At 41.7% G+C, this 23107-nt stretch overlaps 1 protein-coding gene across 4 annotated transcripts in view; it reads left to right on the forward strand.

The window, feature by feature from the left end:
• KIAA0319 (KIAA0319 ortholog) overlaps window positions 1-23107 on the forward strand; it is a 41391-nt gene that overhangs the window by 12822 nt on the left and 5462 nt on the right. For all 4 annotated transcript variants that reach the window (XM_067467491.1, XM_067467490.1, XM_067467493.1 and 1 more), the window contains 12 exons: window positions 2398-2590; window positions 3567-3665; window positions 4158-4255; window positions 7554-7641; window positions 10095-10187; window positions 10289-10421; window positions 14998-15226; window positions 15935-16058; window positions 17204-17336; window positions 18543-18691; window positions 20227-20378; window positions 21527-21665. In XM_067467491.1, coding sequence (XP_067323592.1) covers window positions 2398-2590; window positions 3567-3665; window positions 4158-4255; window positions 7554-7641; window positions 10095-10187; window positions 10289-10421; window positions 14998-15226; window positions 15935-16058; window positions 17204-17336; window positions 18543-18691; window positions 20227-20378; window positions 21527-21665 — 1630 coding nt within the window. The remainder of the gene's footprint in view (window positions 1-2397; window positions 2591-3566; window positions 3666-4157; window positions 4256-7553; window positions 7642-10094; window positions 10188-10288; window positions 10422-14997; window positions 15227-15934; window positions 16059-17203; window positions 17337-18542; window positions 18692-20226; window positions 20379-21526; window positions 21666-23107) is intronic.

A 23107-nucleotide genomic window follows, 5' to 3' on the forward strand; every position in this document is an offset into this window, starting at 1 on the left:
ATACCAGATATACCCAAATTTGAATACTTGTGGGGTTTAGGGGTGGGGGATCGATTTTGTCATCGGGGAGTTGTAGTTGTTGGGATTTATAGTTCACCTACAATCAAAGAGCATTCTGAACTCCACCAACGATGGAATTGAACCAAACTTGGCACACAGAACTACCATGATCAACAGAAAATACTGGAAAAGTTTGGTTGTCAGTGACCTTGAGTTTTGGAGTTGTAGTTCATCTACATCTAAAGAGCACAATGGACTCAAACAATTATGGATCTGGACCAAACTTGGCACAAATACTCAATATGCCCAAATGTGAACATTGGTGGAGTTGGGGAAAATAGACCTCGACATTTGGGAGTTGTAGTTGCTGGGATTTATAGTTCACCTACAATCAAAGAGCATTCTGAGCCCCACCAACTATAGAATTGGGACAAACTTCCATCACAAAACATCCATGTCTTGAAGGGTTTGGCTGGCATGAACCTCCCTCCAGCCTCGCACACTCTCCCTCATCTGCACATGCGCACCATGCTGCTATGCACTGAGCACACCTGCTCTTCCCTCTCCACGGAGTCTCAGAAATAGCCTTCCCCTTGACTGAGAGGCCGGCCAATCACAGCAGAGGAGAGCTCTTGGTGAGAGAATTCGCCCTCTGTTTCCAAAAAGGAAGAGAAGGACAGACGACAAGATCTCCAGCCTTCTCTGCTAAAGAGGTTCCAAAGACCATCAGAAATATGTGTTTTCTGATGGTCTTTGGCAACCCCTCTTAAACCACCTCACGACCCCCTCAGGGGTCCCAACCCCCAGGTCAAGACACACTGCTCTTAAGCCTTTAAAGGCAGAAACAGGCAACTTGTGAGCTCTCCATATTTTGTACTACAACTCCCATGATCTCTAGTATATGCTATCCTGTAACTGGGGAATCATGTGAATTCATTCCATCATCACCTGGAGAGCCACACATTCCCCATACCTGATCTAAGCGAATGTTGGAGCCATAGCTTAATGCTTAACGAAAGTGGGTAAAGAAAACTTTCAGACATTCCAGATGTTGCTGGACCACAGCTTCCTCAACCCAAGTGCTGAACTGGCTGAGGCAGTTCTATCTTGTAAAGATATTCTGATTTCTACAAGTTAGAAATAGAGGAAGGAAAAAGAGTAGCTGTGTATAAATGTTTCCCCAGGCTTGGAATTACAGAGATATTCAAATAATTGACCATGGCCGCCGAGCGAGCGAGAGAAAGAGAGAGAGAGAGAGAGAGAGGTCTTAAATTATTGTCTACCACTTTGTTGTTAGGTACTTTCAAAATGTACCGGAAAGCACTGGAAACAACTAAATTATACAGGAAGCAAAAGCTTAGCATCGTATCTAAATGAAAACTTATTGATTTGTTACTTTCCTAAATAAAGTGGGGGGGGGGGGGGAGAGAATTGAATCTAGAGGAATTGTTTGCTGGTTTGTTGTTTGTTTGCTTGTGTTTTGCTTTACATAAGAACCTGGCTTTTTGGAATTATAAAAATAAGATTATGGCTTGAAAATAATACTAAGTGTTTGGTTCCTAGTTATTTTTTGATCAGTTATTCTACTACCATATTCCTTGTGATGCCACTCTCCACTTGTCAAAATTATGTTCTGTTTATTAGCTTCCTAGAATAATCTGAATGGTTGTCGTGACAAAAATATGCAGGTATTAGTTATAACATTAGCTATAACTTTAACAATATCATTGGTTTTTATTATTTCACTTGTCTGCTTTACATATGGTGGAGCTTTTTGCCTTTGTTACACTCTCGAGGGCCTAACAGTTAGTTAAAAAAAATTAAAACAAAATGTACGAAGTATTGTTGAAGGCTTTCATGGTTGGAGGATGTACAAAATTACGAAAAAGTGTCATACAGAATAAACTGCTTTTATATTTGTCATCTCTTCTGTAGTTGTAGTTTGTAAGATCTTTGGCCATCTTTGCCAAAAAGTGCTGGTGCCTTGACAAACTACAACTCCCAGAATTCTATAGCATTGAAGCATGACAGTTAAAAGTAGTGTCAAACTGCATTAATGCTACCATATATATGTGCCGAAAGAGCTGCATGCTTAGAGCACTAGTCATCTAGAATCTCTGCCCTTGTATTCATTGTTGTAGATTGAATTTTTGTAGGGCTTGCATGGCTGTCTATTTCTCCAGTAGATTCATCATTCTTATATTCAGTTGTTAAAAACATCTTTTTATCATACTTAAATATTAGGTATTGACATTTTTTATACCTGTTGGTATTGTTATTGGGTCTGACTATAATATAATTTTTGACTTGGCTCTCCAATACATTTCTAATGTTGCATATTAGAAGGCAATCAGAACTATTCACAGTAACTGTGTGTTCCTGCAATTCATCTTGTAGGTTCTAACACCTTCCCATAATCCTCCTTCTTCAGACATCCTAGGATCTCTCTCCATCACAACAGCACAAACTCAAACATCAGATGTAGGTAATCATGTACAAGATGAAACCACATCATTTCCCACCAGTGCCCCTGCAACTCAGCCTTTTTCTACAGATGCATTATCATATGCCATGACTACTACCAAAGCAGGTAATTTGAATTCTTTATGGATGAGGTCTTGAGGAAAAAATGGGTAATACTGCAAAGATATCCAGTCCTGTTGTTTTTATATTTCACTTTTATAGTCTACCTTCTGAGGTACTACACCAGAGCTCTGCCATCTTGTTCTTGTAAAATTCTCCATATACGAGAACAGAAGACAAGATTGATATTTTTTTTAAGATCATAAGTTGCTATTAGAGGGTATTTGAACACAAGTTGGTGAAAATGTTTATCAGCTATTAACCATTGTGACCCTCTTGTTAATGCTGGCTCAAACATAGTGAAAGGGCCCAGATGTTGTACTCTAACTAGCCAGTGTTCCACTATGGACCTCCTAATTCAAGAGAATACATACAAGGAGTAGGGCCATATGGCTACAGATGAAGAGTTTTTTTATGTTGTAGAGTAACAGACAACTGTGAAATCAAAGAAATAAATAAGTCCTGCTTTTCAGTTGTTAGTTTTGTAGTTGCTGATTCCAGGGGGAAAACTGTTAAGTATTTATAAAGAAGCATAACTCCCTGGTTATTATTACAGTATTTATAGGACTAGAACTATAAATTTCACCTACTCACTTTCAAAATAATGTCATCTCTAACCATTTTCTTGGTTTTCCAGAATGATTATATGGTATGCTTCCACTATTGAGTTGTGCTGGAAGACCTCAAAATGGTATTTTCACTGGATATTTTCTATGTCCTTCAGCATGATTCTATGGTATGCTTCTACTGGAAATAGTTAACTTCATTAGGATTCACTATTATCTGCAGATCTACATTTTCCTGAAGTTGAGGATTGTATATCCCAGAGATAATCAAGGTCATACTGTAATAATGTTTTTCAGTAGCAGAAGATTATTGCCAGGATTTACTCAGTATGCTTATAGATGCTAGTCATCAGACTTAATAATAAAAGTTGAGATTCAGCCACCCCTTCTGCTTTTCTTCTCCTTATATCTGTGCAGTAACTAAACTCCTGGTATCAGCTGGAGATAATCTGCAAATCACCTTGCCAAAAAATCAAGTTGAATTACATGCATCTGTAGTTACGCCATCACTTTCAGGTGAGTTCTTCATGTTAGTAGGATGGCAGAGAAGCTTCTAGCTCTCACACAAGTAGTTTTTGGTCTGCCAAAATCAGATTCCGGTTTGCAACTCGATGAAATAAAAATCTGCATTTTGTTCAATGTAGAGTAGATGAGAATAAAGTTTTAGAAAGGGTTAGTCTTCTTGCTCCTTCTCCTGACACAGATTCCACCATCCATGAGGGGACTCTGCATAATTGTTGGCAGGTGGCCTGACTTGTATTGACTCCTAAGTTTTGAGACTAACACGAACGTTCCTGTTTACAAGACAAATAAATATGAATGGCTTTATGAACATACTTGCTGAAAATGAAAGAACCAGGAAAGCTAAGGAAGAACAAATGGGCAAAATAAGTTTCAATAATGTTGACAACTTTAAAATATTGGACATACAACTATGACATCAGTAAGATAACCCTTCTTGCAAAGGGAAAAAAAATAACAATTGCTGTGCTCCTTCCTCCTTTTCAGAAACAGCTTATAATTATGAGTGGAGTTTGATCAGTCATCCTGAGGACTATGGTGGTGAAATGAAGGGCAGGCACACGTCAACACTGATACTTTCTCAAGTAAGTGTACTGGCAGCTTATCATGTGTAACTCGTATTCATTGTGGGGTATACTGAAGGGTAAATATTTGACTGCTATTAATAAGATACTCCAAACATTTTAAAATCAGAATTTTAGCTTGAAAAATCCCCTTTGGATTAATGGCTGGGCAATTCTGGCTGTTATAGTCCAAATTAGAACTTCTCCAACTTTTATTAAGAATACAATGTCCTATTAAGAATACAATGTCCAATGTATGCTGCTTTCAGCTTGCAGAAAAACTGCATCCAATGCGCAGATGCTGAACTAAAGGGGTGTGATGTTAAGAATGAGGCTTAATGTATGGCCTTTTCTCTTCTTCAACATAGTAGAACCCTATATGTGAGGATATGTGTCACAACCAAGGATTCTCATGACATGGAACCCAATGTATATAAGCAATTGCTCATGTGTATCTTCATCTTCAGATGTCCACAGGGTGTTATAAAATATAACTTGCTTAGCTTGGTGATACAGAAGAAAAACTTGGCCACAAGCCTTCCTTCTCTATGTGAAAGTACTCCAGTAAATTATTACATGAAGTAGGACATGTCAGAGGCCTTTTAAATCCCACCACTCAAGGTGGGAACCCTGACGATTCGACTTCTCGCTGTGAAGCTTTTGCTCAGTTCTTTACAGACAAAGTCGCTTTGATCCGTTCTGGTCTGGATACCATGTTAATGGCAGTCTCTGAGGATGTAACACGAGCACCTGCTTGTCCAGTTTTGATGGATTCATTTCAATTGGTGAAACCCGAGGATGTGGACAAGATACTTGGAGGAATGAGGCCAACCACATGCATCCTGGACCCCTGCCCATCCTGGCTTCTAAAGGAGGCCAGAAGGGGATTGGCTGAGTGGGTTAAGGTGGTGGTTAATGCTTCCCTTCGGGAAGGCAAGTTTCCAGCGAGCTTAAAACAAGCTATAATAAAACCGCTGTTGAAGAAACCATCACTGGACCCCACTAAATTCGACAACTATCGGCCAGTTTCCAATCTCCCCTTCTTGGGCAAAGTCTTGGAACGTGTGGTGGCCTCACAACTCCAGGTATTCTTGGTAGACACGGATTATCTAGACCCGGCACAGTCTGGCTTTAGGCCGGGACATGGTACCGAGACAGCCTTGGTCGCCTTAGTGGATGATCTGCGCCGGGAGCTCGACAGGGGGAGTGTGTCCCTGTTGGTGCTGCTCGACCTCTCAGCGGCCTTCGATACCGTCGACCACGGTATCCTTCTGGGACGCCTCGCAGGGATGGGTCTTGGAGGTACTGTTTTGCAGTGGCTCCGGTCATTCCTGGAGGGTCGATCTCAGAAGGTGTTGTTGGGGGACACCTGTTCAACCCCACAACCATTGTCTTGTGGGGTTCCTCAGGGCTCAATATTGTCTCCCATGTTGTTTAACATCTACATGAAGCCGCTGGGGGAGATCATCCGGAGTTTCGGGGTACGGTGTCATCTGTACGCGGATGATGTCCAACTCTGTCACTCCTTTCCACCTGCTACTAAGGAGGCTGTCCAGGTCCTGAACCGGTGCCTGGCTGCTGTGACGGTCTGGATGAGGGCGAACAAATTGAAATTGAATCCAGACAAGACAGAGGTACTCCTGGTCAGTCGCAAGGCCGAACAGGGCATAGGGTTACAGCCTGTGTTGGATGGGGCCACACTCCCCCTGAAGACGCAGGTTCGCAGCTTGGGAGTGATCCTGGACTCATCGCTGAGCCTGGAACCCCAGGTTTCGGCGGTGACCAGGGGAGCATTTGCACAGCTAAAGCTTGTGCGCCAGCTGCGCCCATACCTTGGGAAGTCTGACTTGGCCACGGTAGTCCACGCTCTGGTTACATCCCGTTTAGACTACTGCAACGCTCTCTACATGGGGTTGCCTTTGAAGACAGCTCGGAAGCTCCAACTAGTCCAACGCTCGGCAGCCATGATTTTAACAGGAGCGGAGCGCAGGGAGCATACAACCCCCCTGTTGCGCCAACTCCACTGGCTACCGATCTGCTACCGGGCTGAATTCAAAGTGCTGGCGTTGGCCTTTAAAGCCCTAAACGGTTCCGGCCCAAGCTACCTATCTGACTGCATCTCTGCCTATGAACCCACCAGGAGTTTGAGATCTTCCGGGGAGACCCTGCTCTCGATCCCGCCTGCTTCTCAAGCTCGGCTGGCGGGGACGAGAGATAGGGCCTTTTCTGTGGTGGCCCCCCGGCTTTGGAACACCCTCCCCATAGAGGTACGATCAGCCCCTTCGCTGATGGTGTTTCGGAAAAGATTGAAGACATGGATGTTTAAACAAGCATTCGGTTAATCCGTTGTAACGAATTGTGATGACTAAGGATTGGTTATACACGGACGATGAATTTTGGATTACGATTCCAGTTATGAGATGCATAGGATTGTTATTGGTGGCCCAATAATTTGTACTGTATATGTGTTTTATGCTTTTAACTGAATATTGTTTTTTAAATGTTGTAAACCGCAATGAGTCGCCGATTTAGGCTGAGATATTAGCGGTGTACAAGTGCATTAATAAATAAATAAATAAATAAATAATAAAACTCTAGCCTTGTAGTCAGGCAAAATAAGGCAGCTGCTTAGGCAATAAAAATGAATGTCATAAATTGGCAGCAAGTCATTATTTAATTAGTTTTTATTGGCACAGATGGAGCAGAGATGCCAACTGGTGGGATTTTTTTTTTTTTTTGCGCTAGGAATGAACATATGCCAGTATTCTGATGCCTGAATCAAAGGAGTGTGGAGTAACATTTGCTGCTCTGTTGCAGGCAGCAAAATGTTTAGGGCTGCCATAGGTATGTTAGCTTAAATCAGTTGCAAAGTTGAATTAATACATGGTTTTCAGTAGAGACAATAGAGTTGCTTTTCCCATAGTTTTTAAACTTAAAGCGTACACTTCAGGCTTATGAAGATATCATTTTCAGCTGATAGAAGCCAAAGAATTTTAAGCCAGACATGGGAGGTAATTTCAAAGGCAGCTTAAGATGGTGACAGCACATCAACTTAGATATTCAGTTGCCATCTTGAAAAGACTTCCATGTACACTTAAGGTTTCCTAGATATATTATGTCCACCTCATTACACTCCTATTTTTTATGACAGACATATCTGTAGTCTTCTGAGTGACTTTTCTCCCCTTGAGTGATTCTGGATGATAAGCAAGATGCAACAGCATTTCCATGCTTTTAACCCTGCCACTCAGATTCACATTGTGTCTTAGTGAAATGCTGCATGTAATTGGATTAAAAACCCCAACTCTTTCTATTCCAGCTGTCAGTAGGTTGCTATCCCTTCAAAGTTACTGTTACTGCTGAAAATGCAATTGGAGAAGGATATGTAAATGTCACTGTCCAACCAGGTAAATATTTTTTCAAAAAATTAAAATAATCTCCTATTCCTTAGCAGAACAGTTCAGTGCATTATATTTTCAGTATTGTTGGTTTCATGAATTGACTTACTTTCTGACTCAATACTCTTTTTTCGCTCAAGAGGAGTTGGTAACAGAGCTAGGACCGTTACTTTTAAAAAGTAATCCATTATGTAACTTGTTGAAAGCCTCCTCTTGTAATTCATTACCATTGAACTCCCTCTCCTCCCATTGTAACTTATGCTTTTAAGTTGGAAAATGACCATTTTGTGCGTGTGTTAGAACTGATAAGATAATGGCATGAGACTTTAGTGATTTCATTTAACATGGATGTAAAAAACACACACAATTCAAAACATGTTTTAAAAGTTGTTTGAAAAGAACACTAATTGTTGCTATATTACTTTTGAAGCATAGGTTTTTGCCCTTATTAGAACAACAAAATTACAAATGTGGATTCTGGAACAGGAAGGCAATGTTGTCTTCAACCCCACTCCAAGACTAGGCTAGGAGAACCAATATGATCATGTACTGAGGATCAGGTTTACCAAGACATCATCTGTTGTATTGTCAAAGGCTTTCATGGCCGGAATTACTGGGTTGTTGTAGGTTTTTCGGGCTGTATGGCCATGTTCTAGAAGCATTTTCTCCTGACATTTCGCCTGCATCTGTGGCAAGCATCCTCAGAGCTTGTGAGGTTTACAACCACACTCTCACAATCTCTGAGGATGCTTGCCACAGATGCAGGTGAAACGTCAGGAGAGAATGCTTCTAGATCATGCCATACAGCCCAAAAAATCTACAACACTACATCACCTGTTGACACTTCTGATGAACTGCCAAACAGAAGTGTTCTAGTTTATAGCTGTCTTCACATTCTGTTAATAGTCTTACATCTTTTCCTGATATATTATGTTTTAAACTATTTTATAATATTTCATTTATTATTTTTATTGTCTTCATGGGGTTACACTGTTAACTGCTATTGTTGTTGGTATTACTATTCATTGTAAATCTTCAGTGTATTCTATGCTTTTACTGTTTTGTTTTGGAAAACGTGAATCTCCATAACCATTTGAGAAATGGGATTCATAACCTTTTGGGAAAATCACTGGTCCCAGGAAAGGCAGGACAAAGACATGCCAGTGCACAAAAACATATATTCAGCAAAATTTCAGAAGTATTCCTTTAGTTGCCCCAAAACATCTACTCTTCCTTAAATATATATTTGCCTTTAAATCATGCTCTCAAGAGACAAAATAAACAGTTGTCTTTAAAACTAACAGAGTTGGTGTACTCACAAAACTTCATGTATACAGCATACAGGCACTTTGCTTATGAATCCAGTTACACTAGGATTTTGTAGTAGTTTCTCTGTGTAGGTAACACAGAGCATCATCCTGAGAAACAACAGTCCATAGTCCAAAGCATCTGTGTTTTGAGATCTAAGCATTCAGTTCCTGCATTGAAGTCCAAAACAGTCTTCTATAGCATCTACTCTCTCTAAGAGTCTAATTGCTTCTACAAACATATCACTATCTCAATTGAAGTTTAAAGCATAACAGATATAAAATAGAGCCAGAGTCCTGAACATGCTCAGTTCTTATCACGTGGTCTGCAGGCCCTACCACGACAAAAAGGTTAGGTAAAATTGCAAACCAATTAACACATACAATACAGTAAGTAATTACATAACAAACAACTAGTGGAGGCTTGCAAATATGGCTGTTGCCAACATTTTGTAAAAACATGCATTCACGTGTACACAATTCATAAATCATATTGGTCTGTATATCAGCTCTGATCTCCCCCCCATTAAAATTCCAGAGTTGCTGTCTAGAGATAACTACATTGCTTGTAGTCCCTTGCTTCCAAGCTCTGGCTGGTAGATACTGTCAGTTGGTATTCCTACTCACCTGAATCATACTCTGGGCAATGACTCTGCCCAATGTAGTAAGATCCTAAAGTTTCAACTTTTACCTGCTCCATTGTTCTGCTGCTACTTGATTTTGCTACATGATTTGGTTCCGTGTTGTTGTTGTTGTTAACACTGCGAGTCAGAAAAAAAATTCCTCAAGTTGCACTCTATTGTTGAACAAATCAAGTATTTAGCTAAGTTTAAATACTAGCTACACACTCTGACTTCTTTTAAAATGCTAATTAATCATTCCATATTTAACTTTTACATTTCCCTGCATCTCTTGTTCTTCAGTAGACTGATCTAGTTCTGATTGCACTAGAAGTGGATTTGCTGTAGTAATTTATCTATTTGATATCTAGTTGAAACACTCAAAACCTGTGTTCTGAGTCATCACTTGTATTAAGAATTTAATCTCGTTCAGTGGCTAGGAATGGTTCTGGTTGTACAATAAGCCTAAAGCTTCAGTTGCATGGGATGGATTTATTTGATTAAAAGCGGTGTTCTGTTTCTCCATTTTATGCAGCAGCCAGAATAAATCAGCCACCTGTTGCTGTTGTGTCTCCTAAAGCACAAGAGATTTCCTTCCCAACCACATCTACTTTTATCGATGGGACTCGTAAGTACCAGCTGGAAAATTTTGTCCTGCAGTCTAAATAGAATTGCTTAAAGTAGTACTACCTTATTAACTTATGCTTCTGGCATTTCCCTTTAACGCAGAAAGTACAGATGATACCAAAATAGTGGCTTACCACTGGCAGGAAATTGAAGGTCCCCAAAGAGAAAAGAAGGCATCAGCTGATACACCTGTTTTACACTTGTTTAACCTCGTTCCTGGCAATTATACATTCAGGTAGTAAATTATTTTAGTTACTTGCATGTGGCTCAGCGGGCTACAATCCAGGGATGGCCAATTTTTTGCTTTTGATTAATTTTTCATTCCAGGAGCTCCTCTTTTTTCCACATTTAAGTTGGGTTTGGTCTCAGTGCAATAATGAACATTACAAATGACAATTGGAATGGCTCCTGGTATATGTTTTCGGATTGTGTGTTTAAAGTAATTGTTTAATTATATGTTTTAATTATGTGATTTTAAGTTATATGTTCTTTTAGTTTGTAGGCATCAAATTGTGCCTTTGTTGTGAGCTGCCCTGAGTCTCCTTAGGGATGAGAAGGGCGGGATATAAATTGGGCAAATAAATAAATAAATAAATAAATAATCCAAGGTGTTGAATTCTGCTTTATTGTGTGTAAAGCCCTCCATGCAGCCGAACTGTGGTTTGTTAATCACCCTGAAAGCAGAATAATTAGCTATCATTTGTTGTTGGTTTATGGACCCTGGCATGTTCAAGCTATGGCTTCCGCTTGAATCCAGAATATTGGGTTGTTTATGCAGTTGGCTGCTTTTAAACAGAAACTGACAAAATGAATGAAAAAGACACAGAAAATGAGAAGAACAAATTGTGTTTTGTTGATTGTCAGAGAGCTCAGCAACTAATTGTTAGCAACATAAATCGTGCCTTAGCAGGGCATGTGAATTTGGCTACAACATTGGTTTTAGATCAACAATTCCATGACTGGAATTGTTTCTTGTTCAAAATACATCAAATTCCAGTTAAAATGCCCAACCAGAGGAAAAAGGCAGAAGAACAGTCTTTGGTGATTGCCCTTCCATTGACAACTTCCTGTGACACATCTCATGCTAGTCTGAAGCACTTATTTATACTTCATTTTTAGGAAACCCAAGGGCTGCTGAGAGAAAGTTCACCTTCTGGGGTCCTTTTTCCAGTAAAAGCAGAAACTGAGTCAGGTTCTCTGTATTTAATATAGTAGTATATGGCATGGATGAAGAACGTGAGGCCCTTTAGGTGATGTTGGACTGCAGCAGTTGTCCCTTCTTATCAATGTCTGTATTGTCCAGGGATGAGGGGAATTACAGTCTACCAACACCTTCAGGACCACATTTTCCCTGTTGGAGTGTTTTCAGGTTAGAGGCACATGACATGTAGCCCATGACCCACATGTGACTTTGCAATATCCCTTTCCATGTCTTCTGTGTGGTTAACATGAACAAGAGCAACACCATTCCAGTTTGGAGTAGAAGCAGACACAGAAACAGATAGACATGTAGTTTTTCTAGTTGAACAGGATACGCACCTCTCTTTCTATGAGAGATTCTGCTCTTAGAGGCTTTGGGGAGCAACAATTTATTATTTATTTATTTATTACAGGTTCTTATACCCCGCCCTTCTCACCCCGGGGGGGACTCAGGGCGGCTTACAAAAGCGAGGCACCATTTGATGCCCACGTCACAAAGCAATCAATACAAAATTATTACAAATTCATAGTTAACAATTCATACATAATACCACTAAAATCAATAAAATCAATAAAAAACCCCATACAAACCCAATTCATCCCCCCACATGGTCAGCGTTCACTAACTCATAGATCTCATTCTCAATTCCACTTCTTCCATCCTGCTGGTCGTATTCATCTGATTTAATTGCCAGATTGCCCGAAGGCCTGGTCCCAAAGCCACGTCTTCACCCTCCTCCTGAAGGAGAGGAGGGATGATGATGTCCTGATTTCCCCCGGGAGTGAGTTCCACAGGTGAGGGGCCACCACTGAGAAAGCCCTGCTCCTCGTCCCCACCAGCCTCACTTGTGACAGTGGTGGGGTCGAGAGCAGTGCCTCCCCAGCTGATCTCAAGCTCCGGGGTGGGACGTAAAGGGAGATACGTTCGGACAGATACACTGGACCGGAACCGTACAGGGTTTTATAGGTCAAAACCAGCACCTTGAATTGTGCTCGGAACTGCACCGGCAGCCAGTGGAGCTGGCACAACAGGGGGGTGGTGTGCTCCCTGTATGTCGCTCCGGTGAGCAATCTGGCTGCCGCTCGCTGGACTAGTTGAAGTTTCCGAACCGTCTTCAAGGGCAACCCCACGTAGAGCACGTTGCAGTAGTCTATTCGGGATGTGACAAGAGCGTGGACCACTGTGGCCAGATCAGACTTCCCAAGGTACGGGCGCAACTGGTGCACAAGTTTTAATTGCGCAAAAGCTCTCCCGGCCACCGCCGAGACCTGGGGTTCCAGGCTCAGCGGTGAGTCCAGGATCACTCCCAAGCTGCGAACCTGCGTCTTCAGGGGGAGTGTAACCCCATCCAACACAGGCTGTAACCCTATACCCTGTTCGGCCTTCCGACTGACCAGTAGGACCTCTGTCTTGTCTGGATTCAATTTCAATTTGTTAGCTCTCATCCAGTCCGACACAGCAGCTAGACACCGGTTCAAGGTCTGGACAGCCTCCTTGGTGACAGGTGAGAAGGAGTGACAGATCTGGACATCATCTGCGTAGAGATAACATCTCAGTCCGAAACTCCGAATGATCTCTCCCAGCGGCTTCATGTAGATGTTAAACAACATTGGGGACAGAATCGAACCCTGTGGGACTCCACACGACAACGGTTGTGGGGCCGAACAGGTGTCACCCAGTAACACCTTCTGGGACCGTCCCTCAAGGAATGACTGGAGCCACTGCAAGGCAGTACCCCCAAGACCCATGTCCATGAGGCGTCCCAGAAGGATACCGTGATCGACGGTATCGAAGGCCGCTGAGAGGTCCAGCAGAACTAACAGGGACACACTCCCCCTGTCCAGTTCCCTGCGCAGATCATCTACCAAGGCGACCAAGGCTGTTTCCGTCCCATGTCCCGGCCTAAAGCCAGACTGTGCTGGATCAAGATAATCAGTGTCTACCAGGAATCCCTGGAGTTGAGTTGCCACCACACGTTCCAGGACTTTGCCCAAATAGGGGAGATTGGAAACTGGCCGAAAGTTGTCTAATTGAGTGGGGTCCAGTGATGGTTTCTTCAACAGCGGTTTGATAATAGCTTGCTTTAAGCTCGCTGGAATTATGCCCTCCTGTAAGGAGGCGTTAACCACCACCTTCACCCACTCCGCCAAACCCCCTCTGGCTTCCTTTATCAGCCAGGATGGACAGGGGTCTAGGATGCATGTGGTGGGTCGCACCTCTCCAAGGATCCTGTCCACATCCTCAAGCTGAACCAATTGAAATGAATCCAACAAAACCTGACAAGCAGATGCTCTCATCACATTCTCAGAGACTGCAGGTAAAGTGGCGTCGAAATCCGACCGAATCCGCACAATTTTATCCGCGAAGAATCGAGCAAACGCTTCACAGCGAGCTCCAGAGCTGTCAGGGATCTCGCTTTTCGGCGGGTTTAACAGACCCCTGACAACTCGAAAGAGCTCGGCTGGACGATTTTTCGCAGATGCAATATTGGCAGCAAAGGATGTTTTTTGTGCTGCCGCTATTGCCACATCGTAGGACCTTAGAAAGGCATTCAGATGTGTTTGGGCTGATTTAGTCGGATTCCTGCGCCACACACGCTCTAGCCACCTTTTCTTTCGCTTCATTGCCGCCAGCTCCTCAGTGAACCAAGAGGCTGGATTAGCTCGGTTACTCGAAAGGGGGCGTTCCGGAGCGATTGTGTCAATTGCCCTAGTCATCTCGATGTTCCAGTGAGAGACCAAGGCATCGACAGAGTCGCCAGTCAAGGAGGTGGGAAATTCCCCAAGAGCCGTCAGGAAACCATTTGGATCCATAAGCCTCTTGGGGCGGACCATTCTAATGGGTCCACCACCCCTGCGGAGGTTAGGAGGTACAGTAAGTCTAAACCTAATCAGGTAGTGATCGGTCCATGACAATGGAGCGATGGTCCATTGTCTCAGTGAAAAAAGAAAAGTGAATAATATTGTAGAAGGTGGAATTGCATTCTTCATGATTCCCACTCCTCCTATCTTAATGGAGAGAAATATGGATTTTTTTCCACACCAAATTTGCAGCTTTCTGCATTTCTAGCTCCTAACCTCACCCGTATGTTGTGGCACCAGAATGCAAACTGACCTTCAGTGGATACTGGCAGATTTTGTGTGTGTGTGTGTGTGTGTGTGTGTGTGTAAGGGCGGAGGATAGCACCCAGACCTGTCAAAGTGCTCACTTCTGCATTAGATTATCAATGCAAATGGTGAACTAAGGAGTAAATTTGTTTCCTGAGGTTCCAACTCACCTCCCAAAAAAACTGGCATTGGCATGCACTTGGGTTTGAGTTTGTGTTATTCTACATATTTGTTATTCATGTTTTTATGAGGAGGGTTCTTGCCAGAGAGAAATTGATAGAATGGCCAGGTATTGTCTAGTTACATTAAATACATTCTTGTTATCTAGTTTGTCTAAACTGAAATGAACAGTACAGTCCTGTTGAATATGCTGAGTAGGCCTAAAACCCTAGATGTATATTTCTTCTCTGCTTGGTGATTAATTCATATGAAGACAAGAGTGCATGATATGTAATCTGTGCTCAAAAGTATGATTTGCCCATGCACATTTTCTTCCTTTTTAGGCTAATGGTAGTTGACTCTGATGGAGCAGCTAACTCCACTTTAGCCTTTTTGAGAGTCAACAAACCAGTGGATTTCCCTCCTGTTGCTAATGCAGGACCAAATCAGGAAATCAGCTTGCCTCAAAACACCATTACACTGAATGGAAACCAGAGCAAAGATGATCGCGGGATCGTTGGCTATGAGTGGTCTCTCAGTCCCAAAAGTAAAGATAAATTGGTCACAATGGAGGTAAATGGAGAGTATTTTGTTTCACATCATGCCAATAGCCATTTTGGAGTAATGCTTTTGTAGTACTTGATGAAGGTGGAGGCCAGTGTTGGTGGGGGCCAGTTTGAATGTATGCTAGTTCACTATTATGGGAGTCCTAGGATAGTATTATTGTCTATTGTGCACATTTCTGTTTTTGTTTTTAATGTTGATACAGTCAGTGGACTAGTCAATAAACTTTGCTCATCTGATGAAAAATACTTGTTGGTTTGTGCTACACAAATATGATGTGAAATGTGCAGATTTTACAGTAGTCTTCTGTAATGCAGCATTCATTATATTTTTTAAAAGTTGACATGATAGAAAAAAGACATATTTAAAATCGGTATAAAATTGATTTAAACTGTACTACTCTCATTTCTGATGATTACAAAAAGTTTGATTTTGTTGGCTTGTGTTATTTGTTGAGATGATTTTAAAATCAGTAGATTTGAACCAGTACCAGCATTGCTAGCAGCCAGGTGCTTATGAACTACGAGCACTCTTAACTCCAGCCAACTCTGACCTATGGTTAGGGATGATTCAGTCAGGAGTCTGGCAGCACTTGGAGAGTTCCAGGTTTTCCATCCTTGGTTTAAATGGAAAGTATGTTTCCAAATAAAGAAACACTTTGTAAAGCTAACATATTTCCTCATCTCTTTGTCTTTCCTCTTCAACCATATTGTACAGGGAGTGAGGAGCCCATATCTCAAGGTGTCTTCATTGAAAGAAGGAGATTATACATTACAGTTGACGGTCACTGATTCTGCTGAGCAGCAGTCCACAGCTGAAGTCACAGTAGTTGTCCAGCCTGGTAGGCAATTTTTTGCATCCTTGACCTTGCTGAGCCTTTTTCAGATGACGCTTCCTTGATCATCTGTGCAGATGAGTTTACAAATCGTATGCAGGTTGAATCTTTCTTATCCAAATTGCTTGAGAGGAGATATGATAGCCATGTATAAATATGTGAGAGGAAGCCACGAGGAGGAGGGAGCAAGCTTGTTTTCTGCTTCCTTGGAGACTAGGACGCGGAACAATGGCTTCAAACTACAAGAAAGGAGATTCCATCTAAACATTAGGAAGAACTTCCTGACTGTGAGAGCCGTTCAGCAGTGGAACTCTCTGCCCCGGAGTGTGGTGGAGGCTCCTTCTTTGGAAGCTTTTAAGCAGAGGCTGGATGGCCATTTGTCAGGGGTGATTTGAATGCAACATTCCTGCTTCTTGGCAGGGGGTTGGACTGGATGGCCCATGAGGTCTCTTCCAACTCTTTGATTCTATGATTCTATGATTCCTTGGGTTTTTTTATTTTTGAATATACATATTTGCATGTACTCAGTGAATGAGGGATAAGAGGAAAGAGAAAAGAAGGAATGAGTGTAGGACTCCACTTATACAAGGCTTTTGTAAAAAAGCAGATGTCTCAGATGCTTCTCCGGCTGCCAGCACACATTCTGCCGTGTTCTCAAGTAGTCAATGAGGAAGGGGAGAATCCTTCTGCTTGCCCTCATTAGTCTTTTTCACTGTCTCTGGGCTGGATAAAGGTGGTGGCCAATGGAGACCATTGGGGTCATTCTGCTCTTTCCCTCATGGGTATTTCAGGGCACCTGCCCTACCACTAGCTGGTCAGAAGGTGAGAATAGAAACATCTAGGAAATTGCTTTTTGAACTTTTTTCCTCTTGTAGAAGAAAAGAGATGGAATATGGTGAGACAAATCTCGTGTTGCTACTGTTTTCTTTACGTGTATAAACAATGCAGGATTTTTGGAGTGTGGAAAGGTTGCTTTCTTGGGCTATAGATTCCAGGATCTCACACTAGCCATGCTGGCTGTGGAATTCTAGGAGCTGTTGTCCAAAACCTAAATTCCCAATGCTCCAGTAATATTTAAATTCAAGGAGAAATAAATATATGTTGTTGGCTGGAAAATGCTTTAAACGTTTAACCTTTTACTGTGGTTACAGAAAAGAATGACCCACCAAGAGCAGTGACTGGTCCTAATAAGGTGTTGACTTTTCCTGATCAAAGTGCTATTCTGGATGGAAGCAAGAGTACAGATGACTTTGGCATTGTTTACTATCATTGGGAGAATATCAGGTATTTTGTATGGGTGGGAATATACTCAATCACTGATGGATATTCTGATATTCAAGACTTAATAACTACTACTAAAAGAATCCTCCACCTTGTGTGACTGTGGAGCAGAATAGATAACTCTGCATCTGTATGCTTGTCCACTATCATGAATTTCATAGGGTTTTCTTAGGCAAGGAATATTCTGAAGAGTGCTTGGAAACTTCAGTTGGTCCAAAGAGCTGCAGCCAGGTTGCTCACTGGGGCTGGCTACACAGGGCAGACAACCATCTGTTGAAGTAGCTCCACTGGCTGCCAGTCTGCTGGTTATGACATTTAAAGCTCTAGACAGTTCAGGTCCAGACTATTTGGCTGACCGCATTTCCTTCTATGAACCTGCCTGGGCCCTGAGAACTTCAGGAGAAGCCCTTCCCTTGGTCCCACCTCCATCTCAAGCTTGGTTGGTGGGAACCAGAGAGCAGACCCCTCGACTCTGGAACTCCCTTCTTCCCAGGGAAGCCAGAATGGCCCCCTCCGTGCTGTCCTTCCTGCAGCAGGCTAAAACCTTTTTATTCAGGCAAGCATTTAAAGATGAAGATGTTTAAGAGCAATTCAGGTGCTGCTTTGGTTTTATATGCTTTTATGGTTTTAACTTGAATTGTTTTAAATATTAATGATGTTTTAGTATTTGTATATTTTTACTGTTTTAGTATTTGTATATTTTAAGTTGCATTGTAATGCTTTTAATTGTGAGCCGCTTTGAGTCTCTGTATGGAGAGAAAAAGCAGGATATCAATAAACATAATAAATAAATAAATATTCATTTATGATCTACCATCTCTCCAAGGCTGACTGCTTAGCTTCCAAGATTAATTGTATTAAATACAGTTTAACTGTATCAAGCAGTTTTATCTCAGTGGTGGGCTGCAGAGGCTGAAAAAGTTACTGTGCCGAACTCCCAGAATCCTCCTGTCAGCATGCAGGAATCACTTTGGAGAGAGTTAACTCAAAAATATCAAACTGTTAAAGACTTGCACTATTTCTCAAGCTTATGATTTACCATGGAGATAATTGGTGCAGACCTTCACATTCAACACAAAAGAAAGATTATCTTGAAACTTCAAAAACGCTGATGACATCACTGGGATTTTCTATAATTGCAGTTTTTTTTAGTTTTATATCAAATTGAATATGGATTCAGGACTATGTCTTGTTTTGCTTTTGCTGCAGTGGGCCAAGCTCTTTGCAAATGGAAAATGTTGACAGTGCCATAGCAACCGTCACAGGTCTGCAGATTGGAACATATTATTTCAGGTTAACCGTAAAAGATGGCCAAGGATTAAGCAGCAGTGCCACACTTTCTGTGACTGTTAAGGAGGGTAAGAAACTTAGTTGTTGTGTCTCCAGTGCCTTGATGAACTACAAACCTCAAGACATAACTATGATGCTGAAAGTGGAATCACAATGCTCTAATTGTATCATTTGAAAGACCACAGAAATACACAATTGGGAGAAGATATATTATTTTTTTATTGATTAAATTTTAACCTGCCTTTCTCACAAGTAGTGCAAAATGAATTATATGTCTTCCCCTTCCGATAACAATCCTGTGGGATAGGCTAGCCTGATGGCAGGTGACTGGCCACAGATTGACTAGTCTGAGTTTCATAATGAAATAGGAATTTGAATTCTGGTCTCCTTGCTTCTGCTGAGATATTTTTATGCAGGGATAGACAGTCTGATTCTATCCAGAAGTTTTGGATACTGGTTTCTGTGAATCTGAGCTAGCATAGCCAAAAGTAATGGATCCAAGGAGCTGGAATCCAAAACATATGATGGCCACCAGGCTACCTGCTATGGCGGAGACAAGGTTAACAAGACTGAAAACTTAGGAGCTGAGAAATACGCAGTGGGAAGGACACAACAGACATTTGATTCAGGAGTCAACCTGAAATTGAATTTGGAGCAATACAAGATGGTGAACCTGTTTTGGGTCTAGGACTCTACACCACCACGAGCTCATTTAATGTTCAGACTCAAACCCAGGGCAAATTCAGTATTGGGAGTTACTGGCATCATGTTGTAATGCACTTGAGGAACTGAACAACCATGTGATTAACTATCATGTGATTAACAGTCCACAGGCTGAGAGTCAGGGTATCTGTTAGATGTTAGGTATCCAAAAATGAAAGTGGGTGAGTAGTCAGGATTCATGAACAGGGCAAGATCTTTGAGGTGGCTTGGGTGTCTCTCACACCCAAGCCAGTCAACACTGGTTACAGTGGTCACAGAGCATTTGCTTCTTGCCTTATTTAGGGAGGCTTACTGTTCGGGGCAAATAGTTGGGACTATACTAACAGAGCTACAGGTGTACCATGTCTCTCCCCAAACCAGTGGTTCTCAACCTGTGGGTCCCCAAATGTTTTGCTCTTTAACTTCCAGAAATCCTAACAGTTGGTAAACTTGCTGGGATTTCTGGGAGCTGTAGGCCAAAACACATGGGGGATCCACAGATTGAGAACCACTGCCCCAAACACTCTAATCCTACTAGTATCTCAGTGGGAGATCCAGCACATCCACTGAATCATAGCTCAATGACTGAGAATATGTTTAGCTGTAGAAGGTCACAGGTTCAATTTCTAGCCTTTCCATTAGAACAGTCTGGTAAAAAGTGCTGGAAAGGGTATCTTTTAAAAAGACATTACTGGCTAGAGTAGTTCAAGTTAATATAAAGGGGCTTCTTATGTCCTACAGTTTTGAGCAGGAAGTAATTTTACAATGTTGGTTTTAATCTTATCAGCCACTATGCTTACATTCTAAGCATTGTATCCATTTGAGCAATACATTTGCCATAATCTATCCTTGATAATCTATACTTGATAAAATATTTATTCTCTTACTTTCAATGTTTCAGAAAAGAACCACCCACCGCAGGCTCGTGCTGGGGGCACACATGTCCTTGTTCTCCCCAATAACTCCATAGCTTTGGATGGTTCACAATCTGTAGATGATCAGGGAATTGTATCCTATCTCTGGATTCGGGATGGCCAGAGCCCAGCAGCTGGAGTAAGTATTTTAATTGCTTTGCTAGCCCAAATTTAAGTTATGGGACATCTTCCTGTCATTATGTGCTTTATGTGCACTGTTGCCACATAGTTCAAGTCACTGGGGTCCATTGGATAGAAAATTTGCCTTTGTGTGAGAAACCCGGGACCTGCCCAAGATATTTTGTAGCTTGAATAAAAGGACCCTGTTACACCAGAACATAAGTAAAGCCAGACCAAAAAAAACCCTTTTGATTTCAAGATTTTATTCACACAGTGGTCAATCAGTTGTTCATGGGAAGGTCACAAACAGGACATGAACAAAACTTCTAACTCATATTTCCTAGTGGCACACTAATATACAGAGGCATGTTGGAAGTGATATATTGTCATCTCAACTAGTAGCATCGATGGCTTCATCAGCCATTGATTTACATTCTACATTAGAAGTTGACTGGATTAGTACTTAAATTAAGGGGCAGGTTAGCATCTCACATTCCCCCATTTCCCAATGGTTAGGCTAAAAGTGGTGGCTAGAAGTAATGCAGTGTTGCTTTCTATGCACCTGAATGTGTGAGAGCACCTAGAAGGATGTTATAGGGGAGCACAAATTGCCTTCTATCCCTCACAGTTGTGCTCCCATGTCTTTCCTACTATGCCTTTGGGCATGTCTGGGTATAAGTAGGTAATCTTGGACAAATCAATCTGAGGTTCATCTTTCTAGTCTTAATATAGTACTGAAAATGTTTGGGTCTGAGGGCAGAAACATCAGCTACATCTTGTGCTAAGTGAATTTTGTGGAAGGTATATTCAAAATTACTAGCCTCTGTTAGAAATGAATGTGAAGGCATTTGAAAAATTGTGTTGTTGAAGGCTTTCATGGCTGGAATCACTGGGTTGCTGTGAGTTTTCCAGGCTGTAGGGCCATGTTCCAAAAGCATTTTCTTCTGACGTTTCACCCACTTTCTTTCTCCCACCCTGGACATAGACTTCACAACCTCTGAGGATGCCTGTCATAGATATGGGTGAAACATCAGGAGAGAATGCTTTTGGAACATGGCCACACAGCCTGGAAAACTCACAGCAACCCATTTGGAAAATTACTAGCCTCCGTTGGAAATTAATGTGAAGCCGTGCCAATCTTTAAAAAACAGATCTTAACTTTTGCAGGATGTGATTCATGGTTCAGACCATGAGGCTATATTGCAGCTAACTAATCTCGTAGAAGGAAGCTATACTTTTCACTTGAAAGTGGTAGACGAGAAAGGCGATTCAGACATCGACACGGCTGTGGTGGAAGTACAACCTGGTATGATATTTTAAATTATTTTATAGAATGTTCTGTGCTCTGTACTCCTCTCAGATCCTCCCATTTCTACAGCAGTTTAACAACAATTTGTTATTTTGGAAACTCTTGCTCGAAATCTTCCTCTTTGTACCCATGTTGTTCCAGTTTCATACCATTGTTTTGATTATCCACTGAAATTCAAGGCAGATGGCAAACGTTGGTATGAAGCTACACCAGTTTACTCTACCACTGCATATAATGGGTCTTGTGCATCCATGGAAAACCAGCCCTATAAAAACTGAATGGACGTATTTTCTATTGTTTATACTTCAAAATGGTGAATAAGAAATGCAGGGAAAGAAGGGATATGATGGTTGAGAGGGTTTGATGAGGATGTGCCATTTGTGTTAGGAAAAATGTGAACATATTGTCATACCTGTACAATTTATTTCGGCATTAAAAAAATAATTCCACTTTTGCATTTTTTTCTCTTTGAGCTGTAAAAAAGGAGCAAGACTAAACCAAGCCACATTCTCCCCGGCCCCTTCTTTTCTGGTCAGGTTAAAGTTTTTTTGGTTTCTTTTCCCCCCAAGAGGCTTTCCTCTGTACCAGTCCTTTCAACTGTAGCCCAAATCTGACCAACACTGGTTTCCACAATTCCCCTTCTTTATGCAGAATCCCCTGCAGCTGGCATCAGTAGCACACTGTGTGTATCCAGGACTGCACATATAGAAACCAGAAATAAAATTAAAGATAATGCCAGCTTCTTGGAACATCTGATGGAAAAAAGTGGTATCAGACTTCCAGGAATAATCTAACCGAACATCCTTTGTGCTCTTGTACCTCTGTATTTTATGGCATCGATTAATCCCCAGAACAGAGCAATGATGAAGATTGAGCCATTGATTTGATTATACGCTTTCCTGCTTTCACTTTTGCTCCAATACCTTCCTTCCTTCCTTCCTGCTTTTAGCCGCTTACATTTTCTGCTAAAGAGCCATGTTAATAATTTCAATTAACTTTGTAAATTAATTCATTTGGAAGTGGGACTGATATGGGCAGGAGAATTTGAAGAGGAGAATTTGAGAGAACCCTACTTTTATTTCTGATAGTGTTGTATAAAAAGATGAGCAAAGTATGACCCAGCAGAGGTTAGACGACAACTTCCATTAGCATTAGCCAGGATAACCAATGGCAAGAACCATTGGAAAGTTGCAGTCCAACAGCATCTGGAGAGCCTCCCTTTATACTATTAGCAGTTTGAATGCAGGGTGAGCTCCAGTCTGTCAGCTCCAGCTTCTCGTGTGTAGGATGACTTTGCTTGGTCATGAGATCAGAAATACCTCTGGTCATGGGATAAAATCTAATTTCCAAATGTTGTAGCAAGAATACTTTAGAGGGCACAAACAGTGATTGACTATTGTGCGTGTGCAGGGAGAGGAGAAAAGAATGGGGAGTAAAAT

This window comes from Anolis sagrei, chromosome 4 (genome assembly GCF_037176765.1).
Source record: "Anolis sagrei isolate rAnoSag1 chromosome 4, rAnoSag1.mat, whole genome shotgun sequence".
Classification (NCBI taxonomy): Eukaryota; Metazoa; Chordata; class Lepidosauria; order Squamata; family Dactyloidae; genus Anolis; species Anolis sagrei.